At 44.4% G+C, this 21590-nt stretch overlaps 1 protein-coding gene across 1 annotated transcript in view; it reads left to right on the top strand.

Annotated features, from left to right (window-relative positions):
- Positions 1-21590, top strand: part of SPATA7 (spermatogenesis associated 7) — a 116367-nt gene that overhangs the window by 39760 nt on the left and 55017 nt on the right. The window contains exon 5 of the mRNA XM_030214263.1: positions 11208-11341. Coding sequence (XP_030070123.1) covers positions 11208-11341 — 134 coding nt within the window. The remainder of the gene's footprint in view (positions 1-11207; positions 11342-21590) is intronic.

Raw genomic sequence — 21590 nt, 5'->3', positions numbered from 1 at the left:
ACAGCAAGGCCCTAGATCCTCGCTCTTGTCCTACACAGACCCTGCTTGAATACCTTCTGTACTTGTCTGAGTCTAGTCTCAAGACCAACTCTGTAAGGGTTCACCTTAGTGCAATCAGTGCATACCATTACCGTGTGGAAGGTAAGCCGATCTCAGGACAGCCTTTAGTTGTTCACTTCATGAGAGGTTTGCTTTTGTCAAAGCCCCCTGTCAAGCCTCCTACAGTGTCATGGGATCTCAATGTCGTTCTCACCCAGCTGATGAAACCTCCTTTTGAGCCACTGAATTCCTGCCATCTGAAGTACTTGACCTGGAAGGTCATTTTCTTGGTGGCAGTTACTTCAGCTCATAGAGTCAGTGAGCTTCAGGCCCTGGTAGCCCAGGCCCTTTACACCAAATTTCATCATAACAGAGTAGTCCTCCGCACTCACCCTAAGTTCTTGCCAAAGGTTGTGTCGGAGTTCCATCTGAACCAGTCAATTGTCTTGCCAACATTCTTTCCCCGTCCTCATTCCTGCCCTGCTGAACGTCAGCTGCACACATTGGACTGCAAGAGAGCATTGGCCTTCTATCTGGAGCGGACACAGCCCAACAGACAGTCCGCCCAATTGTTTGTTTCTTTTGATCCCAACAGGAGGGGAGTGGCTGTGGGGAAACGCACCATATCCAATTGGCTAGCAGATTGCATTCAGGCTGGGCTGGCTCTTGAGGGTCATGTCACGGCTCATAATGTTAGAGCCATGGCGGCGTCGGTAGCCCACTTGAAGTCAGCCACTATTGAAGAGATTTGCAAAGCTGTGACGTGGTCATCTGTCCACACATTCACATCTCATTACTGCCTGCAGCAGGATACCCGACGCGACAGTCGGTTCAGGCAGTCAGTGCTTCAGAATCTGTTCGGGGTTTAGAATCCAACTCCACCCCCCCTAGGCCCATGTTTGTTCTGTTCCAGGCTGCACTCTCAGTTAGTTGGTAAATTTTTTAGGTCAATCTCAGTTATGTCCTCGCCGTTGCGAGGCCCAATTGACCATGGTTGTTGTTTTGAGTGAGCCTGGGGGCTAGGGATACCCCATCAGTGAGAACAAGCAGCCTGCTTGTCCTCGGAGAAAGCGAATGCTACATACCTGTAGAAGGTATTCTCCGAGGACAGCAGGCTGATTGTTCTCACAAACCCGCCCGCCTCCCCTTTGGAGTTGTGTCTTCCCTTGAAGTGTATTGTCTTGCTACATACTGGACTGGCCGGCTCGAGCCGGTTTCGGGCGGGAAGACGGCCGCGCATGTGCGGTGCGCGCGGGCGCGCGAGGACTAGCAAAGGACTTTGCTAGAGAAGTTTCCGATTGGAGGGGCTGCCGTGGACGTCACCCATCAGTGAGAACAATCAGCCTGCTTGTCCTCGGAGAATACCTTCTACAGGTATTTAGCATTCACTTTTCTTCTGCCCCTCCCCCCTTCCTTCCTCTGTTCCCCTGGCCTTCCGCCCGTTTGCATTCCCTTAAAAGGGGTCTGCCTTCTTCTTTACATTTGAAATAACTGAAACAGTCTGATTCCTGTGTGCGCTTGAAAAAAAATAGCAACAGGATGGATGTTAGACTTTATAGAGTGCTTTTGATGGTCTTTATAACTGCTATCGGTTTTCTTTATTGCAACTTGCCTTTAGCTACAACTGAAAAGGTGTGAGCTAAATCCAAAATCCCTTCTTTTTATTTCTATATTTCAACATTTTTATTGATGAAACAAAATAACTACATCCAATATCTGGCATAAACATAATTGCCACCGTCAAACTTTCAAAATAGAAATACAATGATAAAATCCATCATCAAAACTTTTTAACAATTTCTCCCATCCCCTCCTAACCCTCCCTCCTTCCCCTCTGCTTTTATGTTGAAACAGTTTTTATTGAAATTACAGTAACATAAATGTTGACTTACAAGGCTCTGCTGATAACAGTCATCAAACCTCAATCTAATTATTCAACCATTGATCAATGAACATGTATCATTTTCCTTCTTTTTATTTCTATAAATATAAACAGTACTACTTTTCTGATTTATGTTAAGTTAAACCTTTGAACACAGGTTAAAGAAATTAGTGTGTCAACATGTGTGACACATAAAATTTTCACTGTCTCTTATCTGGAATGTATGCCCTACTATGGCTAAAGTAGGAGGTTACTATATTGTTTTACGTTTGTGTTAGAACAAGAAATAGGCTTGGCTTCTGCAGATGCTTTCTGCAAGTTTGTGTGTAACCGGCTTATGCTTGTTTTCTAATTTCAGTTTACACCAGAATTGATTGTGGTAACTGAGCAAACTGGAATAAGCTTTAGCTGCCTTCCTCAGGGGAAGCCATAGGGATTTTGGGGGGAAGGTCTGTGCTGCAAAAATAATGGACCTAAAAACCTTTCAGGTTTGTTGAAATTCTGTGATATTTCTTCCAGTGAACTAGATTTGGTGGCTTTCTGTCCCGTCATTGGAGAGTTAATTTGCCCCTGCATGGGCAGACGGACACATACCTCTTTTGTATAATTTCTTTTCAATGTTCTGTTGATTGGAAAGCATTTAAAAGAAAATAAAATTGGTCCTTCCCCTCAAGCTGGCTAATGCTAGAGCTTCTGCATAACAGCATTCACAGCCCCTTGGAGGGACAGATGCTTGTTAAAACTCCATAGCATGCTTATTGTGAAGACCGAAGAGAAATGAAATTTATTCCACTCAGAAGACTGTTGCCGAGGAAACCCCCTCCCCCCTGTATTTATAAATGAAAGTTCATGGCTCACTTTCCTCAGTTACAGCAAGCTTTGGTGAAAGTACAAAAAAGAAACACAACAAATCTCTTGAGCATGTTTACTAAAGTAGAGTAAGAAGTTAGTGTGACTTGGCTTGCAGTAACAGGTACTGCATACTATGTTTCAATGTTTTTATTAATTTTCAGACTGTATAACGAACATAACCAAACCAGATGCAATAAGCATTGAAAGTCAGCAGGTTAGGAAACTGCAGAGGGCCTGTTTTGTTCTGACCCTCCACAAGGAAGGAAAACACATCTTGGAATCCCTGTGGATTGAAATTCCATGTGTAAAGGGGAAAAGGATAGTGATAAGAGTGTACTACCGTCCGCCTGGCCAGGATGAACAGACGGATGCAGAAATGCTAAAGGAAATTAGGGATGCGAACAAACTGGGCAACACGATAATAATGGGTGATTTCAATTACCCCGATATTGCCTGGGTAAATGTAACATCAGGGCATGCTAGGGAGGTAAAATTCTTTGACGAAATTAAGGACAGCTTTATGGAGCAGCTGGTACAGGAGCCGACGAGAGAAGGAAAAATTCTAGACCTAGTCCTTAATGGAGCACGTGAACTGGTGCGGGAGGTAATGGTGCAGGAGGTAATAGTGCTGGGGCCGCTTGATAACAGTGATCATAATATGATAAGATTTGATATTAGCTTTGAAGTAAGTATACATAGGAAATAAAAAATACGTCTAGCATTAAACTTCAAAAAAGGAGACTATAACAAAAAAAAACTTGGAGGAGCGGCTGCGAGGGTCAAAACTTTACATCAGGCATGGATGCTGTTCAAAAACACCATCCTGGAAGCCCAGGCCAAATATATTCCACTTATTAAAAAAGGACAGAATACCAAACGACAGCCAGCGTGGTTAAAAAAATGAGGTGAAGGATGCTATTAGAGCTAAAAGAAAATCAAACATATAAACGGCGAGTGACCGTACTCACTCGCAAATGCGCAGTAGACTTCCCTCTCTGTCCCGCCCTGCGTCAATACGGGGGGGGGGGCAGGGCAGAGAGGGAAACTGTGCGAAGGGGAGGGAACCGCCGAGGTTGCTACCGCTCCCCCTTCACCCCCCCCCCGAGGTCGCTGTCACTGGTACACCCCCCCCCCCCCCCCCGGAGTCGCCGCCACCCCTCCACCCGGCCCGTCTCTTCGCTATTCAACTTACATCTCCGGAGCAGGCAGATCAGCTGAGCTGCCGTTGGCCTTCCTTCCCTGCCTGTGTCCCGCTCTCGCCGACGTTACGTCACATGAGGGCAGGACACAGGCAGAGAAGGAAGGCCGACGGGAGTTCAGCTGATATGCCTGCTCCGGAGATGTAAGTTGAATAGCGAAGAGACGGGGCAGCGGCGGCGACTCGGGGGGGGGGGTTACCTGCAGAGGCGACCCAATAGCCCGTTTTAACGGGCTCAATGGCTAGTCAAACATATAAATGGCAAGTGACCGTACTCACTTGCAAATGCACAGTACAAACTTCCCTCTCTGTCCTGCCCTTGCGTCATGACGTCAGAGGGCGAAACAGAGTAGAATTGTTGGACGACGACGCTTCCTGGAAAGGAACATCGCACGAAACAACCTCCCCCCATCCCCGTCGCCGCTCCCGCCCCCTCCGTATCGGGCCCCCTGCACTGACCTGACAGCGCCTTTCACCTCCGTGTGGAAGCGCTGCAGGCAGCAGCAGAGCGATCTGCTGCTGCCTGTAGTGCTTTCACACAGAGGTGAGAGGCGCTGTCAGGTCAGTGCAGGGGGCCCGGCATGGAGGGGGGAGGGAGTGGCGGCGATGAGGGTAGCTGGACATGGAGGGAGGGCAGGGGGAGAGGCCATGGTTGCTGGACTTGGGATGAGAGCAGGGCACAGAGGAGGGTTGCTGGACATGGGGGGAGGCCAAGGGAAAGAGGAGGGTCTCTGGATATGGGGGGAAGGATCGGTGGACGGGGTGAGGCCAGGGGAGAGAGGAGGGCTGCAATACTCACCAGTTTTTACGGGCTTAACGGCTAGTCTTTCATAAAATGGAAGAAGGAACCGACTGAAAATAATAAGAAACAGCATAAGGAATGTCGTCAAATGCAAAGCGCTGATAAGGAAGGCTAAGAGGGACTAAAAAGATTGCATTGGAGGCAAAAACACACAGTAAAAATATTTTTAGGTATATTAAAAGCAGGAAGCCGGCAAAAGAATCGGACCGATAGATGACCGAGGGGTAAAAGGGGCGATCAGGGAAGACAAAGCTGTAGCGGAGAGATTAAATGAATTCTTTGCTTCGGTCTTCACTGAGGAAGATTTGGGAGAGATACTGGTGCCAGAAATGGTATTCGAAGCTGACAAGTCGGAGAAACTGAATGAATTCTCTATAAACCAGGAGGATGTAATGGGGCAGTTCTACAAATTGAAGAGTAGCAAATCTCCTGGACCGGATGGTATTCATCCCAGAGTACTGATAGAACTGAGAAATGAACTTACGGGAGCAATTGTTAATAATATGTAATTTATCCTTAAAGTCGAACGTGGTACCGGAAGATTGGAGAGTGGCCAATGTAACGCCGATTTTTAAAAAAGGTTCCAGGACATGAGAAAAATTCCTAGGGAGCCAATATGCCCTGAGGATGGAGACACATCTACTGCATTTTCAACCGACAGGAATAACATCAGCAACACTCCGCCTGGCATCGATGTGGTTGGTAGCAGGAAAGATTGCATTTGCCTCAGCATGGAAACAACCCTTTTTGCCACCAGTGATAAGGGTGGTACATAAGATGGACTACATTTACCAAATGTCCAAAATGACAGCAATAAAGACAGGGCGGATTACGCAATTCTATAAGCAATGGGACAAGTATGCAACATGGAGGCTGGCAGATGGTGTGGACTTGGATGCGCCCAGATTAATGACAGCTCCTTGATCTGGTTATAGAGTAAAGATATATTATGTAACTATACCGGTTATTAGCAATACTATAGGGAGGGTAGGGGGGGACGGGGGGATAGAACAATTGGAGTATGGTTAAATTGTTGATATCAGCATTTGTTCTAAGTATGTAAAAACCTTAATAAAAATATTTAAAAAAAAAAAATGGTTCCAGAGGAGATCCGGGAAATTATAGACCGGTGAGTCTGACGTCTGTGCCGGGCAAAATGGTAGAGACTGTTATAAAGACAAAATTACAGAGCATATTCAAAAGCATGAATTAATGAGACAAATATGCTAATTTTCAAAGCACTTAGCCTCCCAAAGTTCCATAGAAACCTATGGAACTTAGCCTCCCAAAGTGCTTTGAAAATATGCCTGAAAGCCAACATAGGTTTAGTGAAGGGAAATCTTGCCTCACCAATCTACTACACAGCACAGACCCCTTGGAAACCCCACTAGCTCCCCTTCTCCATTGAGAATAATAAGCATTTAACCCTACTCTCTGATTTCTGTCTTTTAACCAGTTTTTAATCTACAGTAGAACACTACCTCCTATCCCATGACTTTCCAATTTCCTCTGGAGTCTTTCATGAAGTACTTTGTTGAACGCATTTTGAAATTCCAGATACACAAGATCAATCTGCTCACCGTTATCCACATGTTTGTTCACCCCTTCAAAGAAATGTAGTAGATTGGTGAGGCAAGATTTTCCTTCAGTAAATCCATTTTGGCTTTGTCTCATTAATCCATTCTTATGTATATGCTCTGTAATTTTGTTTTTTATAATAGTCTCTACCATTTTGCCTGGCACCCACGTTAGGCTGAACGGTCTGTAATTTCCCGCATCACCTCTGTAACCCTTTTAAAAAATCGGCGTTACATTGGTCACCCTCCAATCTTCCAGTATCATGCTTGATTTTAAAGATAAATTACATAGTACTAACAATACGTAATAATACGTAATAAAACATTTTAATTGATGGTGAAGGGTAAAGCAAAGATGGAAATATAGATAAGTAAGAAGAGTTAGAAAGTAAGGTGACTATTTTAAAGAAAGTTGTACATGAGTGGGAGGAGTGGCCTAGTGGTTAGCGTGGTGGACTTTGGTCCTGGGGAACTGGGTTCGATTCCCACTGCAGGCACAGGCAGCTCCTTGTGACTCTGGGCAAGTCACTTAACCCTCCATTGCCCCAGGTACAAATAAGTACCTGTATAATATGTAAGCCGCATTGAACCTGCTATGAGTGGGAAAGTGCGGGGTACAAATGTAGTAAAAAAAAATGTAAATAAAAAATAAAATAAATGAGGTCAGAGAGATTGTTAAATATTATCTCAGCATTTGAAATCATTGTGGGTTTTGCAGCTGATTCTTCAGTGGCAGAGTGGTAGATTGTTAGCATTCAAGTTTAGGAGAAGTGTTGGATAAATCATGTACTGGTGCCAATGTGGTGGTCCTGGATGGTTATAGACCATGTCCGTGGAGGACAGAGGCAGTGCGGTGGTTTTACAGTGTGAGTTGAGGAATTCAGAGCAAATTTGGAGAAAATCAGGTGATGGTGAAGATTATGAGAGTTAATTGAATATGTGGCAGTCTGTGAGGAGGAGCATATCATACTGTGCAGTGGTTGGTGAAAGAGACTGCGAGAAGTGTGTCTCACGTTGGACCTGGCTCTGATGATCTTGACAAAAACCTTGTAAACCGCTTAGAACTGAAAAGGTATTAGCAGGATATAAACCCAAAATGTAATGTAATGTATTTGCTGAATATCTGAGGAAGAAAATAACTTACTTGGAAGATAGGGTGAGTGAGGTATTTTATTTATTTATTTACGTATTCATTCCTACTTGTATACCACAATTATCCAAAATGAGTTTTGGTTCAATGTGGCTTACATTTAACAGTTAGACATTGATACATTGATTCAATTACATTTACAAGGTTGTATGATGCTGTGTTTTACAATTATTGGCAAGATAACTATTAGTGCATATGGAGTAGTCATTGGGTTTCTTGAGAAGATATGTAGGGTTTGTTGGTGGCAATGATGATGGAGATGGTTATATGACAGAATTGGTCTGCATTTCAATTGTTGGAGGAATCGGAGGTGATGAGTATTTGCCGAGGGATGCGTCCTACCAAGGTATTGGTGGATCCATGTTCATTAGGCATTGTGATTCAAATGTAGAAAATAAGGAGAAATTAAATAAAGAGCATCAATGCGTCTGAATGTGAAAACAAATATCACAGTTATAAATGAGGAAAAGGCCTCAAAGTCCCCAGCCTAAATACTAGCTTCGGGGACTGGACTTACTCATCATCGGCATTGTGAAACAGTTAAGTGTGGATGTGGCCCCCTCATTGCAGAAGATTGTGAATGCTTCCTTGGAGTTTGGGTTTTTGCCAGTGGACCTACAGAGGGCTACAGTGAAGCCACAGTAGAAGAAGGAAAATTTGAATGGTACATGTTTGTGGCTAAAGTTATTGAAAGAGCGGTGTTGAGTAAGCTGATTGATTTTATGGATCATTCACAGGTATTAGACCTGTGTCAGTATGGGTTTACTCTGGGGCACACTGTAGAAGCTTTGCTGGTGTCAGTGTGTGTGTGGGGGGGGGGGGGGGGGGGGGGAATTGCATTGTGGACTTGATGATAATCGGACCTATTGTTTGGTTTGTTTAGCTATTACTTCCACATTTGACACGATGATGTGGATGTGTTGTTCTACAGATTAGGTCAGATGGGAATTGGTGGTCAGGTGTATGCCTGTTTTGTGTCCTGTTTTAGCGAACGTTCAGTACAGGTGATTTGGTGTCCGGTGGTGTTCTGATGACTAGAGGGGTGCTTCGGGTCAGCACTATCTGCATTGCTTTTTGATATTTACCTGTCTTCCCTAGGGAAGGGTTATAGAGATTTAGATGTAAGTTTTTGTTTTTATGCAGATGATGTGCAGTTTTCTTTCCCAGTATCAAACTGGGAGAATGAACCGTCAGTGAGGTTGACAGGAGTTTTTAAATTTATTTTTTTTAGAAATAAGTAGCCGGATGTATGTGAATAGGATGATGTTGAATGTGCACAAATACTACTACTACTACTTAACATTTCTAGAGCGCTACTAGGGTTACGCAGCGCTGTACAATTAAACAAAGAGAGACAGTCCCTGCTCAAAGAGCTTACAATCTAATAGACAAGTGAACGGTCAGTCCAATAGGGGCAGTCAAATTGGGGCAGTCTGGATTCACTGAACGGTAAGGGTTAGGTGCCGAACGCAGCATTGAAGAGGTGGGCTTTAAGCAAAGACTTGAAGACGGGCAGGGAGGGGGCTTGGCGTAAGGGCTCAGGAAGGTTGTTCTAAGCAAAGGGTGAGGCGAGGCAGAATGAGCGGAGCCTGGAGTTGGCGGTGGTGGAGAAGGGTACCGAGAGGAGGGATTTATCCTGTGAACGGAGGTTATGGGCCGGAAACGTAAGGGGAGATGAGGGTAGAAAGATAGTGAGGGGCAGCAGACCGAGTGCATTTGTAGGTAAGAAGGAGAAGCTTGAATTGAATGCGGTATCTGATCGGAAGCCAGTGAAGTGACTTGAGGAGAGGGGTGATATGAGTATATCGGTTCTGGCGGAATATGAGACGTGCAGCAGAGTTCTGAACAGATTGAAGGGGGGATAGATGGCTAAGTGGGAGGCCGGTGAGGAGTAAGTTGCAGTAGTCCAGGCGACAGGTAATGAGAGCGTGGACGAGAGTTTGGGTGGAAATTATGCTTGTTGGGAGGCAGGAAAAGGACTCATGGCCCACTTCAGTGACCATTGGTATTGTTTTCCCGTTTTCCCTGTGAAACAGTGTTTGAAAGTGTTGGGAGTTTCTGCAATGATTTTTTTTTTTATCTCTATATGACTTCAGACTTGTGTAAGCTGTGGTTACGTCAAGAGTTGACTACTGCAGTGTCTTGTTTTTGAGCATTGCAGCATCATGATACAAGGCTTTGCAGTGATTCGGCATGCTTTGGCATGGCTTTTTGTTTAGGGGGGGGGGGGGCTCTGGATTTACATATGTTAAACCAGTTTTGAGATAGTTACAGTGGGTTGCCAGTACATTTTCAAATTGAATATAAAATTCTGACTTCTCCATCAAATACTGTATAAGCAGCTTCCTGGGTATTTATCCCAAGTGGTAACACTTATTGCCCATGGCCAAGTTTAAGACTGGAAGTGGGCATGCAGTTGTTGAATGTGAAATTCACCTTTATATGCGCTATGCTGAAATGAGCAGTGTGGTGGGCCCTTTTTTGTGGAACCAGCTGCCAGGTTACTTATGCTTGTGTAGTGCAATGGAACAGTTTAAAAAGTTGTTAAAGATACATCTATGTACACATGCATTCTTGACAGTCTGGTCTTGCTGTAATGTGGTGGGTCGGAGCAGAGAGCTACTGATATATGGGTGTGGTTATGGTGATCTTTTATATGTGTGTGAGTATATTTATTGTGTATGTTTTATATTGGAACCTGCTTAGGCTTTAGACAGAATGTAAGTGGAATAAATAAATACCATCTTTGTGACCTGTTGAATTTAGATGATGCAGTTCTGCTGTAGAGGAGTCGCACAATTGTTATTTTATGTGTTTGTATTTTTAATTATTGTTTGTGTTCTGCTTTGGATAAAGTGGAATATACATGTTTTAACCATTAAAATCCAGGAGAAATTGTGACGAGGCCTGAAATTGGCTGCCCACATTTTTCTAGTAGCACCAAGTGTCAGCTCCTTGGTTGCTCTGAATGCTAGAACTTCCCCAGTATCAAATATGCCTTACAGGTCACCTCTTCAGCCTCTCCTGTTGGCTGCCTCAGTTCCTGGAGATTTAAAAGTAGATTTGGGACACACACGCATCTGAAATTGGGGATGTTCAAGCACCCATGGCATCCATAATGTTAGAATCTTAGGCAGCAGGACTTATTAGAACTGTTTAGGTCAGGAATAACCAAACTTGGTTCTTGATCAATGAGACCTGTATTGATCAAGAACCAAGTTTGGTTATTCCTGACCAAACTGACAGGTCCCTTAGTTTTCAGGATTTCCCCAGTGACTCTACATGAGATCTATGAAAGCAGTATATATAAATAAATCTTACACATATGCATTGTGGAAATTTGAAAAACAGATTGGGTTGCAACTCTTGAGGACAGAGTTGAGCACCTCTGGTTGAGAATGCATAGTACCGCTGGCTCTCTGTAGATGAAACAAAGTTATTTGGAATTAGCTGACACTTTTCTTCAGTAGTAGGTTAAGTTGGGTTTACAATCAAAGTTTGTACCTGAGGCAGTGGAGGGTTAACGATTTGAAGCCAGTCTTCCCTGGTTGTCAGCCCAGTGCTGTACCCACTAGGCTACTCCTTCACTCTAGTTCCAATTGTATTAGTTGTCAAAGAAAATGAATTGAGATAGTGTCCTAATGTCAAGTTATTAACAAAAATTGCATCAAAATAATTCCCATTTACTTTGGGTTTTCTTTTCCAAGACAGCGATCAACAACGCAGAGAAAAGCTCAAGAAGGAGGTAGCCAGGTATGAGCAAGAATTTCTATCCGCCAGAAGCCTATCAAGGCCAAGTTCTGGAGTTAGTGCAAGCCAGGGTTCATCTGAGCATAGAAAGGTAATGCTAGTTTATTTTCTTTTTATACTTGGACATGCTAATTTCTATCATTTGCAAAAGTCAAATAATTTTTAGATTTTTTTCCCATTTGAAAATGAAACCATGCAATAATAGGAAAGTAGTGTATCTCACCAGCATTTGTCAAAGCAAATTTGCATATTTTGACAGGTGACCACACCCAGTTCTGTCAGCTAATCAGAAGTGAGGACAAGCCCTGCCCACAACCCACTCAACCCCACCTCCTTTGATGTCACAGCCCAACATTTTTGCATAACCCCACTCCTAATTCCATCTTATTTGCATAGCCCTGCACTCTACCTCTTGCATAACTCTGCCCAAACCCCACCCCTTTTAGTGGCATCACAGGAAATAACATCACCACACCCTTTTTCCAAGATAGCAGCTACCACTGGACACACTACGTCACTTCCTGTTTTTACTTTTGGCTGCCATCTTGGATGGGGGTCACATGACGGGAAGTGATGTAAAAAAACCTGACATCCCCCTTAGCAGAATGTATGCAGCTTAACTTTTTTCTCACAGGAAAGAAAATAGACATTTTTAACCCCGGACTCACCATTTTGCGTTTTGTATTTTTTTTTCTTTCAGAAGGATACCTTATGTGTTTATTTTAAGCTGGCTCGAGTTGGGTCTGTCTACTTTTAAGAACAACAGGAAGAACTAATGTGCTATACACAGCCTCCTCACACAATCCTGCTTTTTTAGAGATTGTTACATCTCTGTGTGAGCAGTTTGCTTTGCAAGCAAGCTTTTCTTGTCTGTGTAAGATCAGTCTGCAGCCCCCACCACAATCCCTCCGTTTCCCAGCCACTAGCCCTATTTGTCTGCATCCTCTCCCAACCCCCCTTTCCCCTTCCAAGCCATCCTCCATAGACAGAACTAGTGTGAACGCTATGGGTTGTTCCTCCCTGCTTTTTTTCAAGAGATCATACTCTAAAAACAAAAGAAAAAAAACAGCAGCTGTTTTCAAGTTTGGCTATTTTAAAAAAGCTGGTGGTTACAATGTAACTGGGAGAAAAAAGTTACAGATAGCAAACTTTTTCCTTTTTAAATGCTCGCTCCCTCTCTCTGTGCCCCCCTCCTCCTCCTCCTACCTCTCCTTTGTCAAAACCAGACAGAAAATGCTGTTATACAGGGGTTGTTTTGTGTTACAGATAAGCAAATGTACAGGGACCTCCCTGCTTTTTTTTTTTAAGAGACCATAATAGCCAAGGCTGCCGGGGGGGAGGGCGACAACGGATAATTTGCAGGGGGGCGCCAGAGACCCAAGCACCGGCCCTGTCTATGGTATCCCATTCAATCTTCCGTGAAGGTTTATATTTATTTGTTTGTAACTTTGTTTCCTTTGCTTTATAGCAGATTTATGGTTTTTGGATTATCCAAATAGGGGACTATGCAAGTGATGCCACTGAGAAGTGTTTTATTGTACAGGCACCTTCTCCTAGGTCTCACAAGTAATTAACCTTAGATGCAGGAGATTTCCAAAACTTGGAAAACTGTTATACTCACACCACCCCTCTCCTCAAATCACTTCATTGGCTTCCGATCAGATATCGCATACAATTCAAGCTCCTCCTCCTTACCTACAAATGCACTCAGGCCGCGGCTCCTCACTACCTCTCCACCCTCATCTCCCCCTATGTTCCCGCCCGCAACCTCCGCTCACAGGACAAAGCCCTTCTCCACTACTGCCAACTCCAGGCTCCGCTCATTCTGCCTTGCCTCACCCTATGCCTGGAATAATCTTCCTTTACCCATACGCCAGGCCCCCTCCCTACCCATCTTCAAATCTCTGCTTAAAACTCACCTCTTCAATGCTGCCTTCGGCGCCTAACCGCTCGAGAAATATAAAATACCCCAATCTAACCACCCTATCAGATTAACTGTTCACTCGTCCTCTAGATTGTTCACTTGTCCTAAGTTTGTTCTCTTGTCTTTTAGATTGTAAGCACTTTGAGCAGGGACTGTCCTTCTATGTTTGAATTGTACAGCGTTGCGTAACCCTAGTAGCGCTTTAGAAATGATTGTTGTTGTTGTTGAAAAGATTTATGCTCGTAACTTTGGGGTCCTTTTACTAAGGTGTGCTAATGAATTTAGTGCGTGCCAACAATTAGCTGCACAGCCCATTGTATACCTATGGGCTGCATGGCACAACATACACTAACTCATTAGTGTGCCCTAAATCCATTAGCACACCTCCTTAGTAAAAGGACTCTAGTGAGAGCTCATAAATTGGCCTCTTTGAAAATTTAATAGGACTGAGTGTATAGCTATACTCAAAATTTCACTAAACAGCTTAATTTTGAAGTATAAAAAGTGAGTGTCAACAGGGGCGAATTTAGAGTGAGGGGGAGGAAAGGCGCTTAGCAATGATTTTCAGCACTAGGCTTATAAATTAGTCTCGTACATCTGGGCAAATGAATGGCAGCCTAAATTTAGAAGTAGAAACTTTTAGTTCCTGAATTAAGGTGAATTTTCAACTGAAAACTTGGACTCTTAAGTTTGGTTGATGATAGGGCACAAATTTAGGAACATAAACTAGAAGCTCAGCTGTTTTTGAATTTCGGAACCTTAGAATTTGTTGCAACCCCCCCCCCCCCCCCCCCCCCCCCCAAGTGTGCATATCTGGTTTGTGTGTATCTGCTACATCAGTGCTACATGGTATGATTTATGAGGACATCCTTGGAAAACCACTCCTGCACTACAGTTAACATTATCATCAATATGAATTATGTCATATTATTCAGCCTTGCTTATTATTGCCAGGGCTACCCCTAACATCATTTTTATTGCTGTGGTTGGCCCATTTCTGCCCTTTGACCATCTGACTTGAGCTTATAAACTTGATTACCTTACCCTTCAATTTGCTTTTTTTATGTTGCAATTTCTAGAGGCATGATGTATCTTTTTTTCTCATTTTGTGTTTATAGGGAAAAATGCTTAGGATATCTGGGCTGGAGAAAAAGCTTAAGTTAATAAGGCCTTTAGTGTGTGTATTGCCATACCATGTGCAGCAGCCATGTTGTAATATATTTGAGTTACTCTTTTGCATGGTTAAAAATTTCATGTGAGCACTGACCTGTTGAATTTGGTAGATCTGAGCCAGTCCAGCGTGTCACTAGTAACTTGGTTGAGTGAAGGCCATTATCTTTAAAGATGATAAATAGGACACTTCAACCTAATGGTCATAAGTACATAAGTAATGCCATAAGACCAAAGGTCCATCGAGCCCAGCATCCTGTCCCCGACGGCGGCCAATCCAGGTCAAGGGCACCTGGCAAGCTACCCAAACATACAAACATTTTATACAAGTTATTCCCGAAATTGTGGATTTTTCCCAAGTCCATTTAGTAGCGGCCTATGGACTTGTCCTTTAGGAAACCGTCCAACCCCTTTTAAAACTCTGCCAAGCTAAACGCCTTCACTATGTTCTCCGGCAACGAATTCCAGAGTTTAATTATGCGTTGGATGAAGAAACATTTTCTCCTATTTGTTTTAAAATTTACTACACTGTAGTTTCATCGCATGCCCCCTAGTCCTAGTATTTTTGGAAAGCGTGAACAGACGCTCCTCCACTCATTATTTTATATACCTCTATCATATCTCCCCTCAGCTGTTTCTTCTCCAAGCTGAAAAGCCCTAGCCTCCTTTTTTCATAGGGAAGTCGTCCCATCCCTGCCATCATTTTTGTCGCCCTTCGCTGCACCTTTTCCAATTCTACTATATCTTTCTTGAGATGCGGCGACCAGAATTGAACACAATACTCAACCATGGAGCGATACAACGGCATTATAACATCCTCACACCTGTTTTCCATACCTTTCCTAATAATACCTAACATTCTATTTGCTTTCCTAGCTGCAGCAGCACACTGAGCAGAAGGTTTCAGTGTATTATCAACGATAACACCCAGATCCCTTTCTTGGTCTGTAACTCCTAACGTGGAACCTTGCATGACGTAGCTATAATTCGGGTTCTTTTTTCCCCACATGCATCACCTTGCACTTGTTCACATTAAACGTCATCTGCCATTTAGCCGCCCAGTCTCGTAAGGTCCTTCTGTAATTTTTCACAATCCTGTCGCGAGTTAATGACTTTGAATAACTTTGTGTCATCAGCAAATTTAATTACCTTGCTGGTTACTCCCATCTCTAAATCATTTATAAATATATTAAAAAGCAGCGGTCCTAGCACAGACCCCTGAGGAACCCCACTAACTACCCTTCTCCATTGTGAATATTGCCCATTTAACCCTAATCTCTGTTTCCTATCCTTCAATCGGTTTTTAATCCACAATAGGACATTTCCTCCTATCCCATGACCCTCCAATTTCCTCTGTAGCCTTTCATGAGGTACCTTATCAAAAGCCTTTTGAAAATCCAGATACACAATATCAACTGGCTCCCCTTTGTCCACATGTTTGTTTACTCCTTCAAAGAATTGAAGTAAATTGGTCAGGCAAATTGGTCTGCCCACCCTTTCTCTGTCCTCTCTGCCCCCTTTTTTTCAGCCTCCAGTTCCAGCCCACTTTTCCCACCAGGCCCCAGTTTCAGCCCCAGCCCTTTTCGCCCACCAGTCCTGAATTTCAGCCCCCCAGTTTCAACCCCTGCCCCCTTTTCAGCTCCCAGTTCCAGTCCCCTTCATCCACCTGCCCCCTTCATTCACCTGTTCTGCATTACAGCCCCTTTTCAGCCGCTGTCCCATTCTCCCACCTGCCCCAGCCATAGCTCCATTCTCCCACCTGCTTTCTTTTCAGCCCCCCCCCCCCAAGTTCCAGCCTTAGCTCCTATTTTAGCTGTTCAGTCCCCAGCCGCAGCTCCCACCTGCCCACCCTCAGCTCCCTTGACAGCCCCCTTCTCATTTCTGCCACCTGGCGACCTGCTTTTTTAAAATCTTTGAATTGACAGTGCATCACCAGCATTCAGTGTCTGTGAAAGAAGTAGGTTGCCTTGGGCCTTCCCTCACTGTGTCCCGCCCTCCTCTAATGTAACTTCCTATTTCTGCGAGGGCAGGACATAGTGAAAGAAGGACTGAGGCAACCTGCTTCTTTCACAGACGCTGTGCTGCCAATTCAAAGATTAAATTTTTAAAATGCAGAGTGCCGGGTGGCAGAAACGAGAAGGGAGCTGACGAGCTGAGTATGGGCAGGTGCAGACTGGGGGCTGCGGAGGAGAGGCAACAGGGGCAGCCTGAATAGAGGGACTGGAGCAGCGGGAGCAGAGTAACCCCTTTTTATTTGCACTCGGGGTGGACTGCCCCGCCCTTGGTATGCCAGTGGGTATGCTAGATATTTTTGCTGTAAGCATAATCTTTTGCTGCTGCCGTACTTGAAAAGTAAAAAAAAATAATAATAATAAAGTTGTTCACCATGGGCCAGATCCAGTCATGGAAAGAAAAAAGTTAGTATAGCAATGGCAGGAAGTAAGTGTGCAGAGTGTCTTTTTTTATCAACTTAACATCATGAATAGGCTTTTCCATCATACTTGAAAGACTGTCTGACCATGTTCAAGGCTTTTTCTACAGCTCTTCTAATGAATTCTTTCTCTGGACACAAAATAAGGTCATGGGGAAGATATGGAGAGCACTGATAAAGAAGAACCCTTGAATGGGCAACATATACATGGAATATTATCCTGTCAGCACAGACACTTAATCTGTCTGATGTACTGACATACACTGAAAAGTTCAAGGTTTTAATAATTAGCAAAAATCTACTGTGTCAAGGACAGCACTTCAGATACATATATAGCTGTTGATTTCTGGCATCAGCGTGTAGCAGGTCTCTACTAGGATTCAGGAACAGTTTTATTACAGGCTGACCAAAACTGCTTTATTCAGTTTCAACCAAAACTTCCACTGAAATTGTCTGAAACCAACATTACAGCTGAAACTCGTCACCTGATTATGGTCAAAGCCAAAATCTCAAGTTTGGTTGTGTGAATGTAAACCAGTGAAGGCCGCTGGACATTGTCAGAACTTGCATCCCTCTGCTAAACCTACAGTATCCAATCCAGAATACAATAATGCCATGGTGCTTTTACAATGGCTGGCCTTGCACCACATTCAGAAGGGCGACTAAAATGATAGCGGGGATGGGACGACTTCCCTATGAAGAAAGACTAAGGAGGCTAGGGCTTTTCAGCTTGGAGAAGAGACGGCTGAGGGGAGACATGATAGAGGTATATAAAATAATGAGTGGAGTGGAACAGGTGGATGTGAAGCGTCTGTTCAAGCTTTCCAAAAATACTAGGACTAGGGGGCATGTGATGAAACTACAGTGTAGTAAATTTAAAACAAATCAGAGAAAATGTTTCTTCACCCAACGCGTAATTAAACTCTGGAATTCTTTGCCGGAGAACGTGGTGAAGGCGGTTAGCTTAGCAGAGTTTAAAAAGGGGTTAGACGGTTTCCTAAAGGACAAGTCCATAAACCGCTACTAAATGGACTTGGGAAAAATCCACAATTCCGGGAATAACATGTACAGAATGTTTGTACGTTTGGGAAGCTTGCCAGGTGCCCTTGGCCTGGATTGGCCGCTGTCGTGGACAGGATGCTGGGCTCGATGGACCCTTGGTCTTTTCCCAGTGTGGCATCACTTACGTACTTATGTACAAATTCTTAAGCTGCAGAAAGTGCTGATGTTGGATGCATCTCTCCTGGGTTGGGGAGATGTAGATGGGCTTCATATTCAAGGTGCTTGGTCCGCCCAGGAAACGTATCTTCAGATCAATCTGGAGCTTCAGGCGATCAGGAACACACTAAAGGCTTTCAGAGATTGGCTGTCTTACCAAATTGTACTCATTCAATAGGACAATCAGGTTGCCATGTATTATACCACAAGCAGGAGAGGGGGAGCACCAGATCCCACCTTTTGTGTCAAGAGGCCATCCGGATTTGGCATTGGGCTCACCGGCATGGCATGTACCTTCGAGCCACTTATCTGGCAGGCAAAAACAACAGCCTGGCCAACAGACTGAGAAGGGTTGGTCTCTCAACATGGGCGTTGCCCAACATCTTCCGAGAGTGGGGCACCCCCTCAGTGAATCTCTTTGCCACACACATGAATCACAACATCCCTCAGTTCTGTTTCAGGCTTTAGGCTCACGACAGGCAAACCGGATGCCTTCCTCCTTCTGTGTTCATATCCTCCCATTCCTCTCATGGGGAAGACTTTGCTGAAACTCAAGCAAGACCACAGAACCATGATTCTAATCTCATCTTACTAGCCTCGGCAGATCTGTTTCCCTCTTCTGGAGTTATCCTCCGAAGAACCGTGGAGATTGGAGTGCTTTCCGAACCTCATCACGCAGTACAAAGGATCTCTTCTGTATCCCAACCTTCAATGTCTGGCTCTCACAGCCTGGATGTTGAGAGCCTAGAATTTGCTTCCTTCGGTCTTTTCAGATGCTAGCTTCCAGGAAAGATTCCACTAAGGGGTGTTACACTTTTAACTGGAGGAGATTTGCTGTTTGGTGTGAGGACAAGACCCTTCTTGAATACCTTCTACACCTATCTGAGTCTGGTTTCAAGACTAACTGTGTAAGGGTTCACCTCAGTGCAGTTAGTGTTTATCAACGTGTAGAGGGTAAGCCATCTCTGGACAGCCTGTAGTTGTTCACTTCATGAGAGGTTTGCTTTTGCAAAGCCCCCTGTCAAGCCTCCGTCTGTGTCATGGGAACTCAGTGTCATTCTGACCCAGCTGATGAAAGCTTTTGAGCCACTGAATTCCTGTTATCTGAAGTACTTGACCTGGAAGGTCATTTTTTTTGGTGTCTGTTACTTTATCTCGTAGAGTCAGTGAGCTTCAGGCCTTAGTAGTGGATGCACGCTATACTAAGTTTCATCACAACAGAGTAGTCCTCCGCATGAACCCTAAGTTCCTGCCTAAAGTTGTATCTGAGTTCCATCTGAACCAGTTGATTGTCTTGCCAACATTATTTCCGTGACATCATGCCCATCCTGGCAAGAGTGCCTTGCACACCTTGGACTGCAAACAAGCATTGGCCTATTATATGGTTCGGACTAGGCCCCACAGACAGGCTGCCCAACTTTTTTGTTTCTTTTGATCACAATATGATAGGGTTCACCATCTGGAAACGCACAATCTCTAATTGACTGGCAGATTGCATTTCTTTTACTTATGCCCAGGCTGGGCTGACCCTGGAGGGTCATGTCAAGGCTCACAATGTCCGAATCATGGCTGCGTCAGTAGCCCACTTGCAGTCAGCCTCCATTGAAGAAATTTGCAAGGCTGCGAGGTGGTCTTCAGTCCACACATTCACATCTCATTACTTCCTTGAGCAGGATACCCGACGTGATAGTTGATTCTAGCAGACAGTGTTTCAGAATCTGTTTGGGGTCTAGAATCCAACTCCACCCCTTAGGCCCGTTTTGTACTGTTCCAGGCTGCATTCTCGCTTAGTTTGTAGAGGCCCAGTTGTCCAATGTTTGTTATTTGTAGTAAGCCTGGATACTAGGGATTTCCCACTTGTGAGAATAAATAGGCCTGCTTGTCCTCGGAGAAAGCAAAGGTACCTGTAGCAGGTGTTCTTCGAGAACAGCAGGCCTTATATTTTCACAAGCCTGCTCACCACTTGGAGTTGTCTCCTATTTACATTTTTATTTTTTGCTGTAGTATCTAAATGCGGGAAATGTGCCCTCACAGCGGGTGGGAAGGCACTCATGTATGCACGGTGGAGCGTGTCTTGCACTCCACAAAGCTCTTGTTTTGAGCTTTATTAGAAGCTCCAGACAGGGCAGTGCGGTTCCGCATTACCCACTTGTGAGAATATAAGGCCTGCTGTCCTCGGAGAACACCTTCTACAGGTAAGCACCTTCGCTTTCTCTGAGGACAGCAAGCCTTATATTCTCCCCTCCCATTGTAGTTGTCTCCTGTATTTTCTTTTTTATGCTGTAGTATTGAACTGCAGTAACCATGCTCTTGCGATGGGTAGGAAGGCACTCACACATCTGCAGTGGAGGGTGACTCGTGCTCCACAAAGCTCTTAAATGCTTGGTGCAAGCTCTGGATCGGGCAACATGCGTTACCCAGTTGTGAGAATATAAGGCCTGCTGTCCTCGGAGAATACCTCCACAGGGTCTTCCTGAACCCATACGTCTAGCTCCTTCTTTACCTTTCAATTTATGCTCAAAACTCACCTTTTCAGTTCTGCCTTTGGCTCCTAACCGTCACTCATTTGCCCTCCTCCTTCCTCCCTGTTCCTCTCTACCCTATAATTCCCTTCCCTTGCCTGTAATGTCTCATCTGTCTGTTTCTACCTAGAATGTAAGTAAGCTCTTTGAGCAGGGATTGTCTCTCTCTGTGTCAAGTGTTCAGCGCTGCGTGTGTCTGGTAGTGCTATATAAATGCTAATAGTAGTAGTAGTAGGTAAGTATCTTCACTTGCTTGGGTATCTATATCCATGTTTCTGGGTATGCCTTATCTGTGTTGGCTCTGTGTGGTCTGTGACCTGGAGAGGTGTGGGGAGGAGCTGTTTGAAAAGAGCAATTCCCTAACCATTAAGGGGGCAATTCTATAAGTGGCCATCTTCATTTAGGTATTCTGAGGCCGTACGGAGGAGCCTATTTTATAATGGTACCTAGGTCCCAGTATAGAAATTAGCCTAACTCAGTATTGGTGTGCCTAAAATTTGGTGCCCGTAGTTATCAACCATAGAGCTTGCATAAGTGCAAGTACTTAAACACAGCAGGGATTTGCGTAACTTAACAGTATGTTCTGCCCATACTCCACCCTTATGTACCCCTCCCCTCCACTTTTGTGTTTATGCACTGTCACATATACATAGTAACATAGTAGTTGACGGCAGAAAAAGACCTGCACGGTCCATCCAGTCTGCCCAACAAGATAAACTCATATGTGCTACTTTTTGTGTATACCTTACCTTGATTTGTATCTGTCATTTTCAGGGCCAGCACTATCCCTGCCTCCCAACCACCGGCTCTGGCACAGACTGTATAAGTCTGACCAGCAATATCCTCGCCTCCCAACCACCAGCCCCGCCTCACACCACCGAATAAGCGCTTAGGTAGAATATTAACATGTTCCTTTGTGTGTACATGTCCATGTCAGTATTCTGTACATTCACACGTGTAAAGCCTACGTAAATATAAACACCCTGTTTCATGTCTCAGTGCCGCAGCTACTGGTGTTGGCTTTCCAGTGTGAGCACTTTGGGCCATTTTTGGGGTGGACTTTCTCTGGTACCCC

Source organism: Microcaecilia unicolor, chromosome 9 (assembly GCF_901765095.1).
Source record: "Microcaecilia unicolor chromosome 9, aMicUni1.1, whole genome shotgun sequence".
In the NCBI taxonomy this organism is placed as follows: Eukaryota; Metazoa; Chordata; class Amphibia; order Gymnophiona; family Siphonopidae; genus Microcaecilia; species Microcaecilia unicolor.
This window is presented reverse-complemented; position numbering and strand designations above follow the sequence as displayed.